Source organism: Heterocephalus glaber, unplaced genomic scaffold (genome assembly GCF_053883595.1).
Source record: "Heterocephalus glaber isolate CG9 unplaced genomic scaffold, H.glaber_assembly_v1.0 deba00001543, whole genome shotgun sequence".
Classification (NCBI taxonomy): Eukaryota; Metazoa; Chordata; class Mammalia; order Rodentia; family Bathyergidae; genus Heterocephalus; species Heterocephalus glaber.
The window spans coordinates 3893233-3911852 of record NW_028258336.1 but is presented as its reverse complement, the minus strand read 5'-3'; the positions used below and the strand labels follow the sequence as shown (position 1 = coordinate 3911852).

At 37.8% G+C, this 18620-nt stretch overlaps 1 protein-coding gene and 1 pseudogene across 1 annotated transcript in view; both read left to right on the top strand.

Annotated features, from left to right (window-relative positions):
- The window catches only part of Nln (neurolysin), a 130316-nt gene that overhangs the window by 42202 nt on the left and 69494 nt on the right, over positions 1-18620 (top strand). The window contains exons 2-3 of the mRNA XM_004862867.3: positions 7255-7514; positions 17250-17398. Of these exons, the coding sequence (XP_004862924.1) occupies positions 7255-7514; positions 17250-17398 (409 nt within the window). The remainder of the gene's footprint in view (positions 1-7254; positions 7515-17249; positions 17399-18620) is intronic.
- LOC106010915 (hepatoma-derived growth factor-related protein 3 pseudogene) lies at positions 10317-11410 on the top strand (annotated as a pseudogene).

The following is an 18620-nucleotide window of genomic DNA, read 5'->3' as shown; positions in this document are numbered from 1 at the left end:
GCCAACCTTATCAGAAAAAGGAAAGAAAAGGCCCAAATCCATGCACTTAGGAATGAAAAGGGTGAAATTACAATGGACCCAACACAAATACAGAGGATCATCAGTATGTACTTTGAGAGCCTATACGCCAATAAGATGCAAAGCACAGAAGAAATGGACAGATTCCTAGATACATATGAATTACCAAAGTTGAACGAAGAAGACCTAAAAATTCTAAACAACCCAGTATCAATCAATGAAATTGAAAATGTAATTAAAAACTTAACAACTAAGAAAAGCCTGGGTCCTGACAGCTTCACTGCTGAATTCTACAAGACATTTAGAGAGGAACTACTGCCACTACTCTTTAAACTCTTCAATGAAATTGAAAGGGAAGTAATACTCCCGAATTCGTTCTTCGAAGGAAGCATCACCTTGATCCCCAAAGCAGAGAAAGACCCAAGCGAAAAAGAGAACTATAGGCCAATCTCACTAATGAACATAGATGCAAAAATCCTTAATAAGATACTGGCAAACAGAATGCAGAAGATCATCGAAAAGATCATACACCCTGACCAAGTGGGATGCAGGGATGGTTCAACATACGCAAATCAATCATTGTAATACACTATATCAATAGAGCCAAGGACAAAAACCATATGATCATCTCAATAGATGCAGAAAAAGCATTTGACAAAATCCAACATGCATTTATGATAAAAACCTTGCAAAAAATTGAAATAGACAGTGTCCACCTCAATCTGATAAAAGCCACCTATGAAAAACCAACAGCCAATATCATACTAAATGGTCAAAAACTGAAATCCTACATACTAAAATCAGGAACAAGACAAGGATGTCCACTGTCACCACTCCTGTTCAATATAGTTCTGGAAACATTAGCCACAGCAATTAGACAAGAGAAAGAAATAAAAGGAATAAAGATAGGAAATGAAGAAGTCAAACTGTCATTATTTGCAGATGACATGATACTCTATATAGAAGATCCCAAGAACTCCACCAAAAGTCTTCTAGACTTAATAACCAAATTCAGTAGAGTAGCTGGATACAAGGTCAACACATAAAAATCAATAGCTTTCCTCTACACGAACAACAGACTCACTGAGACAGAAATAGGGCAAACAATTCCTTTCACAATAGCATCCAAAAAACTGAAATACCTAGGAATCAACCTAACAAAAGAAGTCAAAGTGCTCTTTTCTGAAAACTATAACACTGTGAAAAGAGAGATCGAAGATGGTATCAGTAAATGGAAAGACATCCCTTGCTCCTGGGTAAGAAGAATCAACATAGTGAAAATGACCATACTTCCAAAACTGCTATATAGCTTCAATGCAATCCCAATTGAAATCCTACCAGCGTACTTCATGGACCTTGAGAGAACAATCCAAAAATTCATTTGGAACAAGAAGAGACCCAGAATAGCAAAAGCAATTCTAATCAACAGAGACATGGCAGACAGAACACCCAACCTGAAACTATACTACGAAGCTGCTGTGATAAAAACAGCATTGTGCTGGCAAAGAAACAGACCTGAGGACCAGTGGAGCAGACTAGAAGATGCAGAAACAACTCCAGACACACTCAGCCACCTCATCTTCGACAAAGGAGCCAAACACCCTCAACTGCAAGAAAGATAGCCTCTTTCATAATTAGTGCTGGAAAAATTGAGTTTCAACTTGCCAAAGATTAAAACTAGACCTGTATCTCTTACCATGCACTAAAGTAAAATCAAAATGGATTAAAGATCTAAATATTAAAGTAGAAACGCTGAACTGGCTGGAACAGAGGTTAGATAGAACTCTTGAAGACATTGGCATAGGAAAAGACTTTATGAACTAAACCTCATTAGCACAAAGAATCAACAACTGGAATCTCCTCTTATTAAAAAGCTTCTGCACTGCAAGAGAAACCACCAACAGTATGAAGAGACAACCTACAACGTGGGAAAAAAAATTATATCAGCTGTACCTCAAACAAAGGTCTGCTATCTAGAATATATAAAGAATTGAAAAAAATCAGACCTCCCAAATTCAAAGACCCAATTCAAAAATGGGCATCTGAAATGAGCAGACATTTCTCAGACAAAAAAGTAAAAGCAGCAAATAAATATATGAAAAAATGTTCAAAATCACTGATCATTCGAGAGGTGCAGATGAAAACAACACTGAGATTCCACCTCACCCCAGAAAGAATGGCTACTATCAAGAAATCAACCAATAACACGCTGGCGGGGGTGTGGGGAGAAAGGAACCCTTCTCCATTGTTGGTGGGAGTGCAGACTGGTGCAACCACTGGGGAAATCAGTGTGGAGATACCTCAAAGAACTAGGGCTTGAGGTCCCATTTGACCCAGCTATTCCCCTGCTGGGTGTTTTCCCCAAAGAAGTAAAAGAATCATACCACAGCGATATATGTGTACCCATGTGTATAGCAGCACAGTTTGTAATAGCTAAAGCTTGGAAACAGCTCAAGTGCCCATCAACTGGAAACTGGATAAAGAAGATGTGTTTTTTTAATAAAATGGAGTACTACTCAGCCATAAAGAATGAGAAACTAGAGTCATTTATAGCTAAATGGATGCATATTGAGGCCATACTCTTAAGTGAAATAAATAGGACACACGTGTAAATACCAAATAGTTTCTCCAGTGTGAGAAACTGAGAGTGTAAATAAGGATTAAAATGAATAATTGATAATTGAAATAGGAAAAGGTCCAAAGGTGTAGGGGTGGTGGGAGGGGAAGGGGAAAGGAAACAAGGGAAAGGAAAAATTCTGAGAAAAGAAAAAAACTGGAAACGAAATCTATGTAAATAGGGAAGGGCGCACAGGTAATGGGGAAAAAAATAAACCAAGATACATCATGTACAGGTACAAGCACCCAATGATAAATGTAAATGTGTTGTATACTTAAAATGTACCAATAAAAGAATTTTTAAAAAAAAGAAAAAAATCTCCATGCTGATTTCCGTAATGGTTGTACTAGTTTACATTCCCAACAACAGAGAAGGAAGATTCCTTTTTCAACACACCCCTGCCAGCATTTGTTATTGTTTGATTTCTTAATGATTTCCATTCTTTCTGGAGTAAGATGGAATCCTAGCATTGTTTTAATTTGCATTTCTGTGATAGCCAGAGATGTTGAGCATTTTTTCATATATTTATTTGACCATTTTTATTTATTCCTCTGAAGTGTTTGTTCATTTCTCTTTCCCATTTCTTGACTAGACCTTTAATTTTAGGTGGTTTGATTTTTTTCAGTTTTTTCTGTATTCTAGATGGTAGTTCTCTCTGAGGAGTAGCTGGCAAAAATCTTATCCCATTCTGTAGGTTATCTCTTCACTCTTCTGATTGATTCTTTTGCTGTACAGAAGCTTTTTAGTTTGATATAATCCCACTTGGTGATTCTTGCTGTTATTTCTTGTGCAATTGAGATTATGTTTACAAGGACCTTTCCTACACCCATATCTTCAAGTGTTTTACCTAGTTTATATTCTAGTGGGTTTAATTTCCATTTTAATATTTAGATCTTTGATCAGTTTTGATTTTAATTTAGTAGTATATGCTGAGAGGAAAGGGTCCAGTTTCAATCTTCTGCACACAGATAACCAGTTTTTCCAGCACCATTTGTTAAATAGGCTCTCTTTAGCATATGCTTTTAGCCCCTGCATCTCTTGCTTCCCTTATCATTTGAGAAAGATCTACCTCCCTATTTTCTATTATCTTTTATTTAGCTCTTTATTTATATTTGTGGTTACTCATATAAGAGAAACCATGCAATATTTAAATTTATGTGTCTAATTTATTTCACTTAACATTATGGTCGTAAGGCACATCCATTTTCCTACAAATGACTCATTTATATTTTTCTATATCAGAGTAGTACTCGATTATGTATAAGTACCACATTTTTTTTTCTTTTTCTTTTTCTTTTTTTTTCAGCTGCCAGGTTTATTCTACCTGTGAGCCTGGCACCCAAGTGTTGCCCTCTACAGACACACACAGGGGACTTTTCTGCAACACAGACTGCCAGCCTGCTCTGTGCCCAGCCCCCTTGTCCTGTGAGGCCATGCCAGGGAGTGGCTATGGGGCCTTGTGCCACCAGGTCAGACATGCGGGGCAGTATACCACATTTTCTTTATCCATGCACCTGTTGATGAACATATAGGCTGCTTTCAAGATTTAGCTATTATGAATTGTGCTGCTATAAACATGGGTATGCATGTTTCACTGTAATATGATATCTTTAATTCTTTTGGAAGATACCTAGACAGGGAATACCCGGGTCAAATGGATTTTCTAATTTTTGTATTTTTGAGGAATCGCCATACTGAGTTTCATAGTGGTTGGACTAGTTTACATTCCTACAGGCACTGAAGAATGGTCCCTTTTTCCTTGTTGCCTTGCCAGAATTTATTATTTGATTTCTTGATGATGACCATTCTTTCTGGGGTAAGATGGAACCTCAACGTTGTTTTAATTTGTATTTTTCTAATGGCCAGCCCTGTTGAACATTTCTTCATGTATTGACATTTGTACTTTTTCTTCTATGAAGTGTCTATTCATTTTACTTGCTCATTTTTGGAGTCTTTTATTTTGGGAGTCCATAATTTTGTTTTGAGTTTTTTATATACAGTATTCTGAATAATAGTTCTCTGAGGAATAGCTGACACAAATATTTTTCTCATTCTGTGGGTTTTCTTTTTACTCTGTTGTTTCTTTTGTTTGCAGAAGCTGTTTAATTTGATAAGATCCCATTTGTTAGTTCTTGATACTATTTCCTCTGCAACCAGGATTCTGTTCAGAAAGTCCTTGCCGATCGATGCCTGTGACTTCAAGAGTTTGACCTATTTTATCTTCCAGCAGATTAAGTATTTCTGTTTAAATATTTAGTTCTTTGATCCATTTTGATTTTCCTTTAGTACATGGTGAGAGATATGGATCTAGACTCAGTCTTCTGCATGTGGATAGCCAGTTTTCACAGCACCATTTATTACAGAGGCTGTCTTTTCTTCAGTATTATGTTTTTGGCTCCTTTGTCAAATATCAAATAGTTTAATATACTTGATCTTGTTTCTGCATCCTCTTTTCTGTTTAGTTGATCTTCATGTCTGTTTTTGTGCCACTTCTATGTTGTTTTTATCACTGTAGCTTAGCAATATAATTTCAAGTCCAGGATTGTGATGCCTCTCATTTTTCTCTTGTTACCTAGGACCTTTTTCCCAGAGCTTAGGTGTTTTTCTCTTCTTACTCTGCAAACTTCCTTGGGTCAGTTCAACCACACAATGCTAAGTACAGTACCATGTAATGTAGTAAATTTCCCTTCACATGTGCCATATCCAAAATTCACTTTCTCATTTTTCCCCAACACCCTCCTCTTTCTTTTGTATTCCCTATAGCACTAAGCAGTACCACCATCCATCCAGCTCCAAGACAGAAACCTGGACACTGTGCTTGACTTTCTTACCTCTGCCCCCTTACATCCATTCAGTACCAAGTCATGTTGACTCTGCCTTCTGAGCATCTTGTATCACTCCAGTTCCCCTGTTTCCTACCTTGATAATCCTTTATCAATACACTAATTGTAATAACAACCTCTCTCTGAAATGTAAACCTTATCACATCTCTCTCCTGACTAAAACCTTTCAATGGCTCTCTGTATCCTTCAAAATAACAACCTTGGGCCAGAGATTTAGCTCAGTGGTTCCAGTGCCTGCCTCACAAGTACAAGGTCCCTAGTTCGATCCCCTGTACCAAAACAAAAAAAAAATTTAAAAAAACAACCTTGAGGGCTGGGGATATAGCTCAGTGTTAGAGTGCTTGCCTAGCATTCATAAGGCCCTAGGTTTGACCCCCAATACTACAAAAAAACCCCAAAAAAACAAAAAAGAAAGATTGAATGTTTTAATGATCCCTAAGGCTTTCCATTTGCTAGTTTCTACTTGCCTTTTTAGCCTTCTCCTCATGGGCTTTGGTCTTTGGATGATTTCTACATATTGTTGAAATTTTAACTTGTTCCTTGCTCCTTCTGCAACATTTTCCTTGACACCCTCTCCCCATCCCAAGACGAGAATGTGTGCCCCTTCTGTGGTTTCAGCATTCCCTCTGCTTACCCCTGTCATAGCACTAGTCTTGAAGTAGCATAATTGTCCATTTATTAACCATTTATCTTTTCTATATGAGAATAAAAGGATCCCACTTAATCTTCATTGTCTGTCACAGTAACTATACAAAGTGTGTCCTCATAAATATTTGTTGGGCAAATTTCATTAAACAAATCATTTAGCCTCTCTAAACAGCATTAGTTAAAAGAGAATAATGCCCTATCTACCTCATAAAGTTACTTCAAGGTCTTTTAAGGTAAGAGAAATGAAATTTAGCATAGTGGCTAAGAGTGGGTTCTAGGTCTGTACTGCCTGGTTTTTAAACAGCCTCCTGTGTAATGTGGTCTTGAGCAAGTTAGTTCTCTATGTTTTACTTTTTCTCTTTAGTAAAATGAGAATGTCCACAGTACGTAACTAATAAGAATTGTTGAAGGACTGGGTGAGTTAGTACGGGGAAAGCATTTTGAATAGTTCCTGAGAACACTATGGAAATGTTAGCTAATAAATGTAATATTTTTATTTATAAGCTCAAAAATGGATGGGGCATATAGAGAGAAGGGAGGAAAAGGGGAGAGAGACATACACACAAACATTATACAAACATAGCATCAGTATTATTTGAATCTGTTAAAGGAGTAAAGGATTAATATTACTTTTAAAAGTGTGTTTCTCTTTTTGCTTTTATGATAATGTAATAGCTATACCTGAGATTATATTTTCTACAAATAAATTCAAATAATTATTCTTGATTTGCATGGAATTTGGAGAAAAAATGATATTGAGTATAAAAACAGAATTTTTATGTTTCCTTGCCACTCCTGCAAACATTTCCTGCATCTATGTACATAGTAGGTGGAAATTAACACAGGAAAGATTTCTAGTTTAATTTATACAGAATATTTATTATGTCTCTGACACCTACTTTCATTTTTTCTGTATGATTTCTTGATGTGAACAATTCAGTATTTGGATGGTATGAATTCCATTAAAATTATAATTACGTAAGAAAAATAGAAAATGCAAAGGTATTTAGTTTTATGCATATGTGTTCACATGAGAGAATTGTTCAGTGTAATTTTATAACATGCATTTGTATCTTGACTTTGGACATACAACAATTCCTAATTTCTATTCTTTTTCTGGTTTCTTAGAGTTGGTGGTTCCAGGGTTTTACTCAGAATGACATTAGGAAGAGAAGTGACGTCTCCTCTTCGGGCGGTATCTTCTTATACTACAAATGGCAGAAATGTTCTAAGATGGGATCTTTCACCAGAGCAAATTAGAACAAGAACTGAGGAACTAATTGTGCAGACCAAACAGGTGTATGATGCTGTTGGAATGCTCAAGATGGAGGAAGTCACTTATGAGAACTGCTTACAGGTGCTAGCGGATGTGGAAGTGACGTACATAGGTGGGTAGGTTACACAAGCACAACAATATTTCATTCTGGGGCCGGGGATTTAGCTCAGTGGTTCTGGCACCTGCCTCGCAAGCACAAGGTCCCAAGTTCAATCCCTGGTACCAAAAAAAAAAAAAATACATACTATATTTCATTCTGTGTAATCTAAAGTCGTTTCATACTTTCTGTCTTGTCAATTGGACTTCTAGTTTTACAAGAGATTTATTTTTAAATAATGGTTGATAGTTGATTAGAATTAAATCATGTATGATTTATAAATGTTATTACATTGGTAAAGGTGCTAGGCTCGGGGATGTAGCTGAGTGGCACCGTGCCTGCTTGGCAAGTGGAAGGTCCTGAAGTTCGATCCCCAGTACCGGAAAAAAAAGAAAATACGAAACATTGGTAAAGGTGCTGTAAAATGATAATCATTACACTCCTTTGTGTACAGCATTCGGTAATATATTTTAAAACTCTCAAGTTCACATCCTAGCCCAGTTAATTCCATATCTGGGAATTCTACAGAAATAATCAGATATAGGCAAAATTATATAAATTTAGGTAAAAGTACATACTTTTATCATAGAAAGGCTCAGAAACAAACAACCCTCAAATCCCACCCAATAGAATTATGGATATACAATAACAGTTTGGTGACCAAATAAATTGTGAAACATCCAACCTTTGTAATACTATGTAGCCATTACAATCATAGTTAGAAGCAGTATTTAATAGTATAGAAGAAAAGAACACAGAGGGAAAACTGGAAGAAAATCAGTTTTCACAAGAGTTAAATAAAATTCTCCAGAGAAGGAGGACCAATAGTGAAGGGAGATTTACTAGAAGGAATTGGCTCACTTGATAATGGAAGATGGCAGGTCTAAAATCTCCAATATGGGCCAGCAGCCCAAGACCTTGAGAGCCAGCTGTGCAGATGAGGCCTGAAGGTGATCTGCTGGAGAGTTCTCCCTTGCTTGAGGAGGCAGATCTTTTTTGTTTCGGCCAGGCCCTCAACTCCTGGGCTGAGATTACTCACATTACAGAGAGCTGTCAGCTCACTCAGTTCACAGAAATAAATGTTAGTCTCATCAAAAAATAACATCAAGGGCCGGGGATTTAGCTCAGTGGTTTCACTGCCTGCTGCTCAAGCACAAGGACCCAAGTTCGATCCCTGGTACCAAACCAAAAAAAAAAAACACCATCAAGAATTATATAAAATTAATTGTCACAACAGTTAATATCCTGGAAAGTTTATTTTGACTTTATGTATTTTTCTGTTTTCCATGTTTCCTACGCCAAACATACACAGTAATTTTTTACAATGTATTACATCTTTTGAGTTAGAAGGAACGAAGACTCACTTTGGTTACTTCTAAGAACTGGACATCTTTTGTAGGAGAACTGTGACTAAACAACTTTGGCTATGTATCCAGATTTCATAAGAGAACATAAAGTAGGTAAAGAACTGGATATCATAAATATTTCTCTGCATTCTGGAATTTGAAGGGCTGTCAGAATCCAGGGTAGCATCCTGTTTATCTCTAAACCTTCATCACTAAGAGCTCCCTACCCTATGTTCCACTGTAACAAGGAACTTAGGTGGCTATTTTATCCCACATTTGTTTGCATATCTACCCTGCTACCAGTTGCTTCACTCTCAGTAATGGCCACTACATCTGCTTACAAGGATCTGGTGGTCTTCCCAGTCAGAGTCTAAGGGATGGAGTTGGTCCCGATTCAACAGTTTTTCCAACAGGTAATGTCATATGTGTGTCCTATCTTGTTTGGGGCTTGTCTTTGGTTCAGGTGCTTCTTTAGTGACTTAAGGCTGGGAGGGTGTACTGTCTACTCTCGTATTTGACTGGTCTAAAAATCCATGGGTGTTTAAAAAGTCCTTTTAAAATAATTATCTTTCATTCTATATTAATGGAGCCTTTAACCATACCTCAAGGTTTGTGGTATTTGTTCTTGCTCTGCCATAAATTTATCTTTGGGTTAATTATTAAAATTTGAGTTTGGGGACAGACTGTTTTAAACTCACTTTCTCTTAGCTGTACATGTTCTGAGAGTTCATTCCACCTTCTCCAGTTGATGTTAAAGCTAATTTTGTCTGGTGCCAGGTACAAGGCATCAGCATTGTTTATAGTTTGGCAGGGAAAGTATAAGTCTAGTTCCAGGTTTGTGGCAAATTACAGAAGGAAATGGTTTTCAGCAGGATTGTTGGTTTAAGAATCTGCTCCCAATTCTAGGCTCCTGAATTTTGTGTTGCTAATTTAAGTTCCTAAGCAATTTTGATTCCTTTTTAGTAACTTTTTCAGCTAATTTGTGTGTGTGTGTGTGTGTGTGGTACCAGGAATCAAACTCAGAACTTTGCGCACTTGCAAGGTGGGTGTGGCACCACTGAGCTAAATCCCCAGCCCCAGTCAATTTTTAAAAGTAAAGGGAAACTGCAGCATAGAGTTAACTATATCACTAGAACTAGTACTGTATGTATTAAAGTTTAAACCTTTTCCACTTTTTCCTTAACCATTAGACATTAAATTATGCATTAAATTAAGTCCTGCCAGGTGTGGTAGCACATGCCAAAGATCCCAGCACTCAGGAAGTTGAGGCAGGAGGATTGCCACAAGTTCAAAGGCCAGCCTGGGCTACATAGTGAGTTCAAAACCAGCCTGAAGTACTTACCAAGACCTTGTCTCAAAAAACAGGATTTAGCTCAGTGGTTCCAGCACCTGCCTCGCAAGCGCAAGGACCTGAGTTCGATCCCCGGTACCCAAAAAAAAAACCCAAAAAACTCCCCTCCACCGGCGGCAACTCGTGGCCGCCCCCCCCCCCCGTGCCCGCTTTGATTGTCGGAGCAGCGGCCTGCGGTGGGGGGCGGCCGCCGGCTTCGTCACGTCGACCAAGGGTGACCCGGCCGGCCGGGGAGCGGCCGGGATGGCGCGTCCACGGCCCCGCCAGTACAAGGCAGGCGACTTGGTATTCCGCAAGATCAAGGGCTACCCACCCTGGCCGGCGCGGATTGATGAAACTCCCAGAGGGAGCTGTGAAGCCTCCAGCAAACAAGTATCCTATCTTCTTTTTTGGTGCCCATGAAACTGCATTTCTATGTCCCAAAGATCTTTTTCCATATAAGGAATACAAAGACAAGTTTGGAAAGTCAAACAAACGGAAAGGATTTAATGAAGGATTGTGGGAAATAGAAAATAACCCAGGAGTAAAGTTTACTGGTTACCAGGCAGTTCAGCAAAAGAGCTCTTCAGAAACTGAGAGAGAAGGTGTAAATACTGCAGATGCAAGTAGTGAAGAAGAAGGTGACAGAGTAGAAGAAGATGGAAAAGGCAAAAGAAAGAATGAAAAAGGAGGCTCAAAACGGAAAAAATCGTACACTTCAAAGAAATCCTCTAAACAATCCCGGAAATCTCCAGGCGATGATGAAGATGATAAAGACTGCAAAGAAGAAGAAAACAAAAGCAGCTCTGAAGGTGGAGATCCCGGCAATGACACAAGAAACACAGCTTCAGACCTGCAAAAAACCAGCAAGGGACCTAACTACCACAATGAATGCTGCATATTTCAAGAAACCACAAGAAGTTTAAATGTTTGGTTGTCCAATACTCTTGGCTTTGATATGAACCAACACAAAGTCTTTGTTGTCATTGACAGAACCCCAGTTTGTATGTACATTCACATTCCTTTCTGTTTTGTTAGGAAAAAAAGACATTTTAACCTTTTTTAAGGTTATTGATTTAATTTTATGTTATTGGATTGCATGATGTTGCCCTTAACCACTAAGAATTATCAAAATTTTTGCACAGACTCACATGTCTAGGATCCTTTTATCAAGGCAGTTATGTTCATCATTTTCCTGCCTTTACCCCACCATCACCAAACACTTAACATTTAATAGTTTAAGTGTTTAATATTAATTAGCATTTTAAGTGGCTTAAGCATTTTAATGCTTAAGGATGGGATTTCCTCTTTGACAGAACCCAAGAACTAATTCCTAGATGCATAATGTTGGTATATTGAACATGAAATTTAAATCATCCTTAAGTTTTGAGGCCACGTGTAAAGTTTAACCATACTATACAGTATCTTTACTGTATTAGAAATAGCTAGTTGACAGCTTATACTTCTCAAAACTCATGTTGTTAGGTACATAATCTGAGTTTCTATATGTGAAGTTAGTGAGTCTTTTTGTGTTACTCCAGAATAAAGCCAAGGATTTATTTTTTTCCCAGTGCCAGTACAATTTGAGCTAACCACTCAAGGTAAATACTTTACATTTTAAAGCTGAAATCAGCAACAACCCTATGGGAAACCAGACAAAGCATTGAGTTTTAAATATTGACTTTTTGAATGACCTGTTTTCTTTTTGGAACTAGAATTAGAATAGTTAATATTCATCCACAAATGATTACTGTGTACATCATTGTTACTATTGTGATAATAGAGAATTTTATTTATTTTTATGCCAACTTATATTGTGAGAACACATTTAGTCAGTTTGGGTTTTATTAATCCTGTTATGCTTGTCCTTGAAACATCTTTCACATATTCAAGGTTTGTAGTTGAAAAGTTTACTGTAAAAAAAAACAACAAAAAAATGTATTGTTTTTACAGAATAAATTTATTGGAATGTGAAAAAAACAAACTATATATATATATGTGTGTGTGTGTGTGTGTGTGTGTGTGTGTGTATAGTCCTAAAATATACTTACATAAGTCCTTTTCTTGAGTACACATTATGGATTTATTCTGATATTTCTGGCAGGTATTTCTTAAATAGTTTTATTTGTAACAATCTTTTAGGAGGACTGATAAGTGAGACAGCTTATTGAACTGTATTATTTCTTTCCCTTTTTTTGGGTGCCGGGGATCAAACTCAGGACCTTGCACTTGTGAGGCAGACTCGGTGCCACTGAGCTAAATCCCTGGCTGTTATTTCTTGATATGTAAAGGATAGTACATGTATGAATTTTACCTCTTTATAATACCTCAAAATACTGAAGATAATAAGAGTATTCATTGTCACACCATAGCCACAACCATTACTATAAACAATATTTATTTTTGTTCTTTAGTACTAGTTATTTCACTAATATCAGAATTTTATTCATATAAAGTCAAAATGCAATATGTGAAAAACTCAAGAACCAGTTTTAACAGGTGAAGATTAGAGCAGACTAAATTATTTACCATCATCATTTAATGATGTGTCCACTTAAAATTCTGAGAGTCTTCTCAAATTATGTGGAACTTTTAATGTTTATATGATGTACGCATTTGGAGTAGGGTCCATATCTTTTTTTTTTTTTTTGCTTAAATTCTTTTATTGGTACATTTTAGGTATACAGTATGTTTACATTTATCATTGGGTGCTTGTACCTGTATGTGATGTATCTTGGTTCTTATTTTTTCCCCATTACCTCTGCGCCCTTCACCCCTCCACCCTTCCCTATTTACATACTTCGTTTCCATTTTTTTTTCTTTTCTCATAATTTTTCCTTTCCATTCCTTCCCTTCCCCATCTCCTCCCACCACCCCTACCCCTTTGGACCTTTTCCTATTTCAAAGTATCAATTATTTGTTATTAATCCTTTTAATCCTTATTAACACTCTCAGTTTCTCACACTGGAGAAACTGTTTGGTATTTACACATGTGTCTCTTACTTCTTTCACTTAAGAGTATGCATCCATTTAGCTCCTCAATATGCATCCATTTAGCTATAAATGACTCTAGTTTCTTGTTCTTTATGGCTGAGTAGTACTCCATTTTATAAAAAAAAAACACGTCTTCTTTATCCAGTTTCCAGTTGAAGGGCACTTGGGCTTTTTCCAAGCTTTAGCTATTACAAACTGTGCCGCAATAAACATGGGCACAGATATATCTCTGTGGTATGATTCTTTTCATTCTTTTGAGAAAATACCCAGCAGAGGAATAGCTGGGTCAAATTGGACCTCTAGCCCTAGTTCTTTGAGGTGTCTCCACACTGATTTCCATAGTGGTAGCACCAGTCTGCACTCCCACCAGCAATGGAGAAGGGTTCCTTTCTCTCAACACCCCCGCCAGCATTTGTTATTGGTTGATTTCTTGATAGCAGCCACTCTTTCTGGGGTGAGGTGGAATCTCAGTGTTGTTTTCATCTGCATCTCTCGAATGACCAGTGATGTTGAACATTTTTTCATATGTTTATTTGGTGCTTGTACTTATTTGTCTGAGAAATGTCTGTTCACTTCAGATGTTAATTTTTGAATTGGGTCTTTGAATTTGGGGGGGGTCTGATTTTTTTCAATTCTTTATATATTCTAGATAGTAGCCCTTTGAGTAACAGCTCCTAAAAATTTTTTCCTACATTGTAGGTTGTCGGTTAGCTGTTAGTGGTTTCTCTTGCAGTGCAGAAGCTTTTTAATAAGAGGAGATCCCAGTTGTTGATTCTTTGTGCTAGTTCCTTTGCTACTGAGGTTTTGTTCATAAAGTCTTTTCCTATGCCAATATCTTCAAGAGTTCTACTTAACTTATCTTCCAGCAAGTTTAGTGTTTCTGTCTTAATATTTAGATCTTTAATCCACTTCGATCTTAGTTTAGTGCATGGTGATAGATACGGGTCTAGTTTTAATCTCTGACAGGTAGAAATCCAGTTTTTCCAACACCATTTATTAAATAGGCTATCTTTCCTCCAATGAGGGTGGTTGGCTCCTTTGTCAAAGATGAGGTGGCTGAGCATGTCTGGAGTTGTTTATGCATCTTTTAATCTATTCCACTGATCCTCGGGTCTGTTTCTTTGCCAGTACCATGCTGTTTTTATCACAGTAGCTTTGTAGTATAGCTTCAAGTTGGATATTGTGATACTTCCAGCCATGTCTCTGTTGTCCAGAATTGCTTTTACTATTCTAGGTCTCTTATGGTTCCTTTATAGGTGATGTGTTTCTTTTCTCTAACTGCCTGTAGGATTTTGTTCTTCTGTTGGGTTTCTGAGATCTTGACTATTATATGTCTAGGTATAGATTTTTTTTGATCATGGCTGGGTGGAGTTCTGTATGCCACACTTACCTGTATGTCCAATTCTCCACCTCTGACTGGGAAGTTTTCTACTATTACTTCTATGAACAGTTTTTTTATGTCAATTGTACTTCCTCCTGTTTTTTCATGGACTCTTATCAGTCTTATGTTATTCTTCTTTGAACCCTCTAGCAGCTGTTGAATTGATTTCTCATGGCCCCTTACTATTTTTAAGAAATCTCTGTTTTCATGGTCCTTCACCACAGTCCTGTCTTCTATATCTGATATTCTATCTTCACATTCTCTTAATCTGCTCTGCATGCTTTCAGTGGAGTTTTTAATCTCCTGAATATCTGTTTGAATCTGTTTCATGGATTCCATTTCTTTCTTATGTTGGGCGATCATGGTTTCCATTTCTTTCTTATGCTGGGCATTCATGGCTTCCAGCATGTTTCTGAGCTCATCTATTTTTTTTTTATCAGTTTCTGTTCTAGAGCCTCTAATCATGTCTTTCACTCTGCTCACCATCTCTGTAGTTATCTGGGAGATTATTTCTGCTTTGAATTTTTCTAGAGCCTCATTCATCTGTTTTGTTACTTCCTGTGCTATCAGTTCAGGGTGTCCAGGTGGTTGATTATCAGACTTTTGCACCTCATTTCCCCCAGAAATTGCCTTTTGTGGGGTGGAAGTCTGGGTTTGTGACTTGCTTAAATGTCTTCTCATTTTTGTTTTTGGTACTGTCCTTGGTTTAGTTCCTGGGTTGATATTTTGAAGTTGTTTATTGTAAATATCTTTGTTGATGTATTTAAAACCCTTATGGAATGATTGCTTCTCAGAGGTGTCTTCCAGATATAGCTGGTCTTTAGATTTTGAGTCTCTAATGACTCTGAGGCTATCTCATTTTCATTATACCAGGAAGGAAAACTGTTTAGATCAATCACAATACCTTAGCCCAAGTCATACAATCAGCAACACCATAGCATCAAATACCTCTTAGAGAATGACAATTTGTGGTAGTTATTAATCTATCACCTTTAAAAAATAAAGGGCCTCCTTCAGGGTGTGCCTCTGCTGTCACAATAGACAACGTGGGCAGCAGTGTGCAGTTATAAGTCAATGAGTCTCAGTAAGCTAATCTCAGACCCATGAGATTCAGCCAGATTTCTGGTTGCAAGTCCCAAGTTGAGCTCCCTATCCTCCTGCAGGGTTGCACTCTGCAAGTTTCTACTACAGGTTTCAGCTGCTTTTCCCCTGAAGAAAGTCCAGTTTACAATGGGAGCTGATGATCCCTCCAACTTACCAATCACAGTGGTCTGGTGTGCCTTTATTCCAGAGATTCCCTTCACTTTTCCAGTGGGCTTGTTTTCATCAGGGAGCCTGAGACAGGTGCTCTCTCTGTTTTTCATTTCTGCCACTCAGGACAATGACTTTTATGTCCCCCTGTGCCTCTGCAGTGTGTAACCAAGTAGCTGCACAGCCAAAAGGCCAGAGGCCTTGGGGCGGGGGGGAGGGTGTTGCCGGTTCCCGCGTAGCCAAGCTGGTGGGCCTGCCCGGAGGGGTCCTCCTCACCCTGTCCTGTCCTGGTGGCAAGCTGGTGGAGCAAGCTGTATCAAGCAGGTCCCAGTCAGCCTGCAACCGCTTGGCCCCTCTCGGCCCCTCCCAGCTCCGTTAGGCAGAACTGTCAGCTGGTGGGCCTGCCCCAGGTGGGGGGAGGGGGGCTTCTCTCCCTGTCGGGTCCATATCTTTGATTTGATTCTTTAAGGTGTCTGTAGTTTAAAAAAAAAAAAAAATCTTATTTTAAACAACCCACATCCAGCTAAATTGATCTGCTTATTTCTTGAAAATCTCTTGTCTCTGCTAGGCCCCATGCTTACAGGCTTTATTTTTCCAAACCCACGCTGAGCCCCTCCTGCTATAAGATCTAACCTTCTCCATAGCACATTGCCTAGTGTCCTAGCACTTGGGACTACTGCCTGTGAGTTAATATCTGGTTTATTTGACAGCAAACAGGCTCTATTCTCTATTCTTCTTCCTTTTTTTTTGTATAGAAACATCTTTTATTTGGCTAATATGTCCCAAAACAGGTCAGTTAGTAAAGTAGATTCTAGAGAATATGGCCTATACACAGCCCTCCCTCCACCAAAAATAACCCTGGGGGTGGACATTTCCCTCCCCCTGGACTCATTGGGTATAAAAAATGTTTGGCAGCTCTGTTTATTATCTAGGCATGGAACACCATGTCCATGTCCCTCCCCTATTCCTAGGGTACAGAAGCAGTAGGTGCTCGCAGGTCTCCCGTCAAACCAGCCCAGCCACAATTTTTGCCCCATCCCGAATATGGAACCAAAACAAAGAGCAAGTAGGTCCCCAGCCCTGAGGTGTTGGGCAGGGTCCATATCCTGTATTCTTCTTTATCTTCTTAATCCTGTTCCATCCTTCCCAGATCATAAGATACCTCAGTATAAGAACTATATCTTTATTTGTATGTATTCCCAGTTAATAAATTATACCCTAAACATATTTAAATAAGTGCTTAGTGTACATCCTATTGTTTATAAAGATTTCAAGTATAACAGCCAAGATTTGCATTCGTTGATGTTTCTTGACATTGTTAGGAACTTTTGCAGAATATATAAAATGAAAACTTAAGCAGCATAGTCATTCATCTAGGAAGAAGGTATTTGGCTTAATACTGATTTGGCAAGTCCTGTCGTACTCATGGTTTTTTCCTCTATCAACAGTGGAAAGAACCATGCTAGACTTCCCTCAGCATGTATCCTGTGACAAAGAAGTACGGGCAGCAAGTACAGAAGCAGACAAGAGACTGTCTCATTTTGATATTGAGATGAGCATGAGAGACGATATATTTCAGAGAATTGTTCATTTACAGGTAAATGGTATTATGAATCCCTTTAAGGGGGAGCTATAAACAAAAAGTAAGAACTTGTAAGCTAGAGCAGATATAGCTCAGTGGTAGAATACATGCTTTGCATACATGGGGCCCTGGATACTATCCCCAGTACAAGAGTGACCTTTAACCCAGGATTAAAAGTATTTCAATTTTCCAGTGATTATAATAGTGAATATTGCATAGTACTGTATAATGTTGTATTATATTGATTAGATTTACATTGAGGTGCTAATTTCATTCACTTAAAATTAAAAACCAAGCCAGATCTGGTAGTGCATACCTGTAATCACAGCACTCAGGAGGCTGAGGCTGGAGGGTTCCAGTGAGTACAAGGCCAGCCTGAACTATAGCAAGACGCTGTCTCAAAAAAAAAAGAAAGAGTGCACATCTGTAAATCTGAGGTTATTTGACCATCACAAACAATCATGTTCAACGTTAAAAATCCCTGAATATTGCATGGTTTATATTAGAACAGATCAATTAGAACCAAATAGAATTCAGTTATCTGTAAATGCCTTGTGGATTTGGCTGTAATATTGATGACAGACTTGATAATGTAAGCCAAAGTCATGTTTACTGCTGTCATCCTTACATATTTCAGTACTCACAGAAATTAGGGATAATGTTCGTGAGTTTGTTTTGAATACTTTGATCTTTTTATCAACAATGTTAATTTGCCTCCCAGAATATTCATCATGTCTTTGTTTTAAATTTTAGTTTTCCTGACACCTTAGCAGTTTTTTTTGGAAAAGTGTTCTAATGTGCTAGGCATCTTTTCTTATGCATATTTCTTTCTGCAAAATTGAAAAAAAAATATGGTTTGTTCCTTTTTATAGCAATTTGATGTAAACTGCTTTTTAATTTGCAATTCTTTATAGACCATGCAATCAAGACTTTGTTTAGACATGCAAGATGTACATGTTTTTTATTTTCTTATGTTGGAACGATCATTTTTTACCCTATAATTAATAATCATCAGGCCAGGGATTTAGCTCAGTGGTTCCAGCACCTGCCTTGCAAGTGCAAGGTCCCGAGTTCGATCTCCGGTACCAAAAAAAAAGAATTAAAAAAAATATTTCAGGATTTTATTATAACAAGGTAAGTTCAGAATTGGTTCCATAGTTTTTTCCCTTTCTAATGGAGCTACTAGTTTCATACATGTGGATTATTTTGTGAACTTTGTTAGTCTTCTATAATGCCT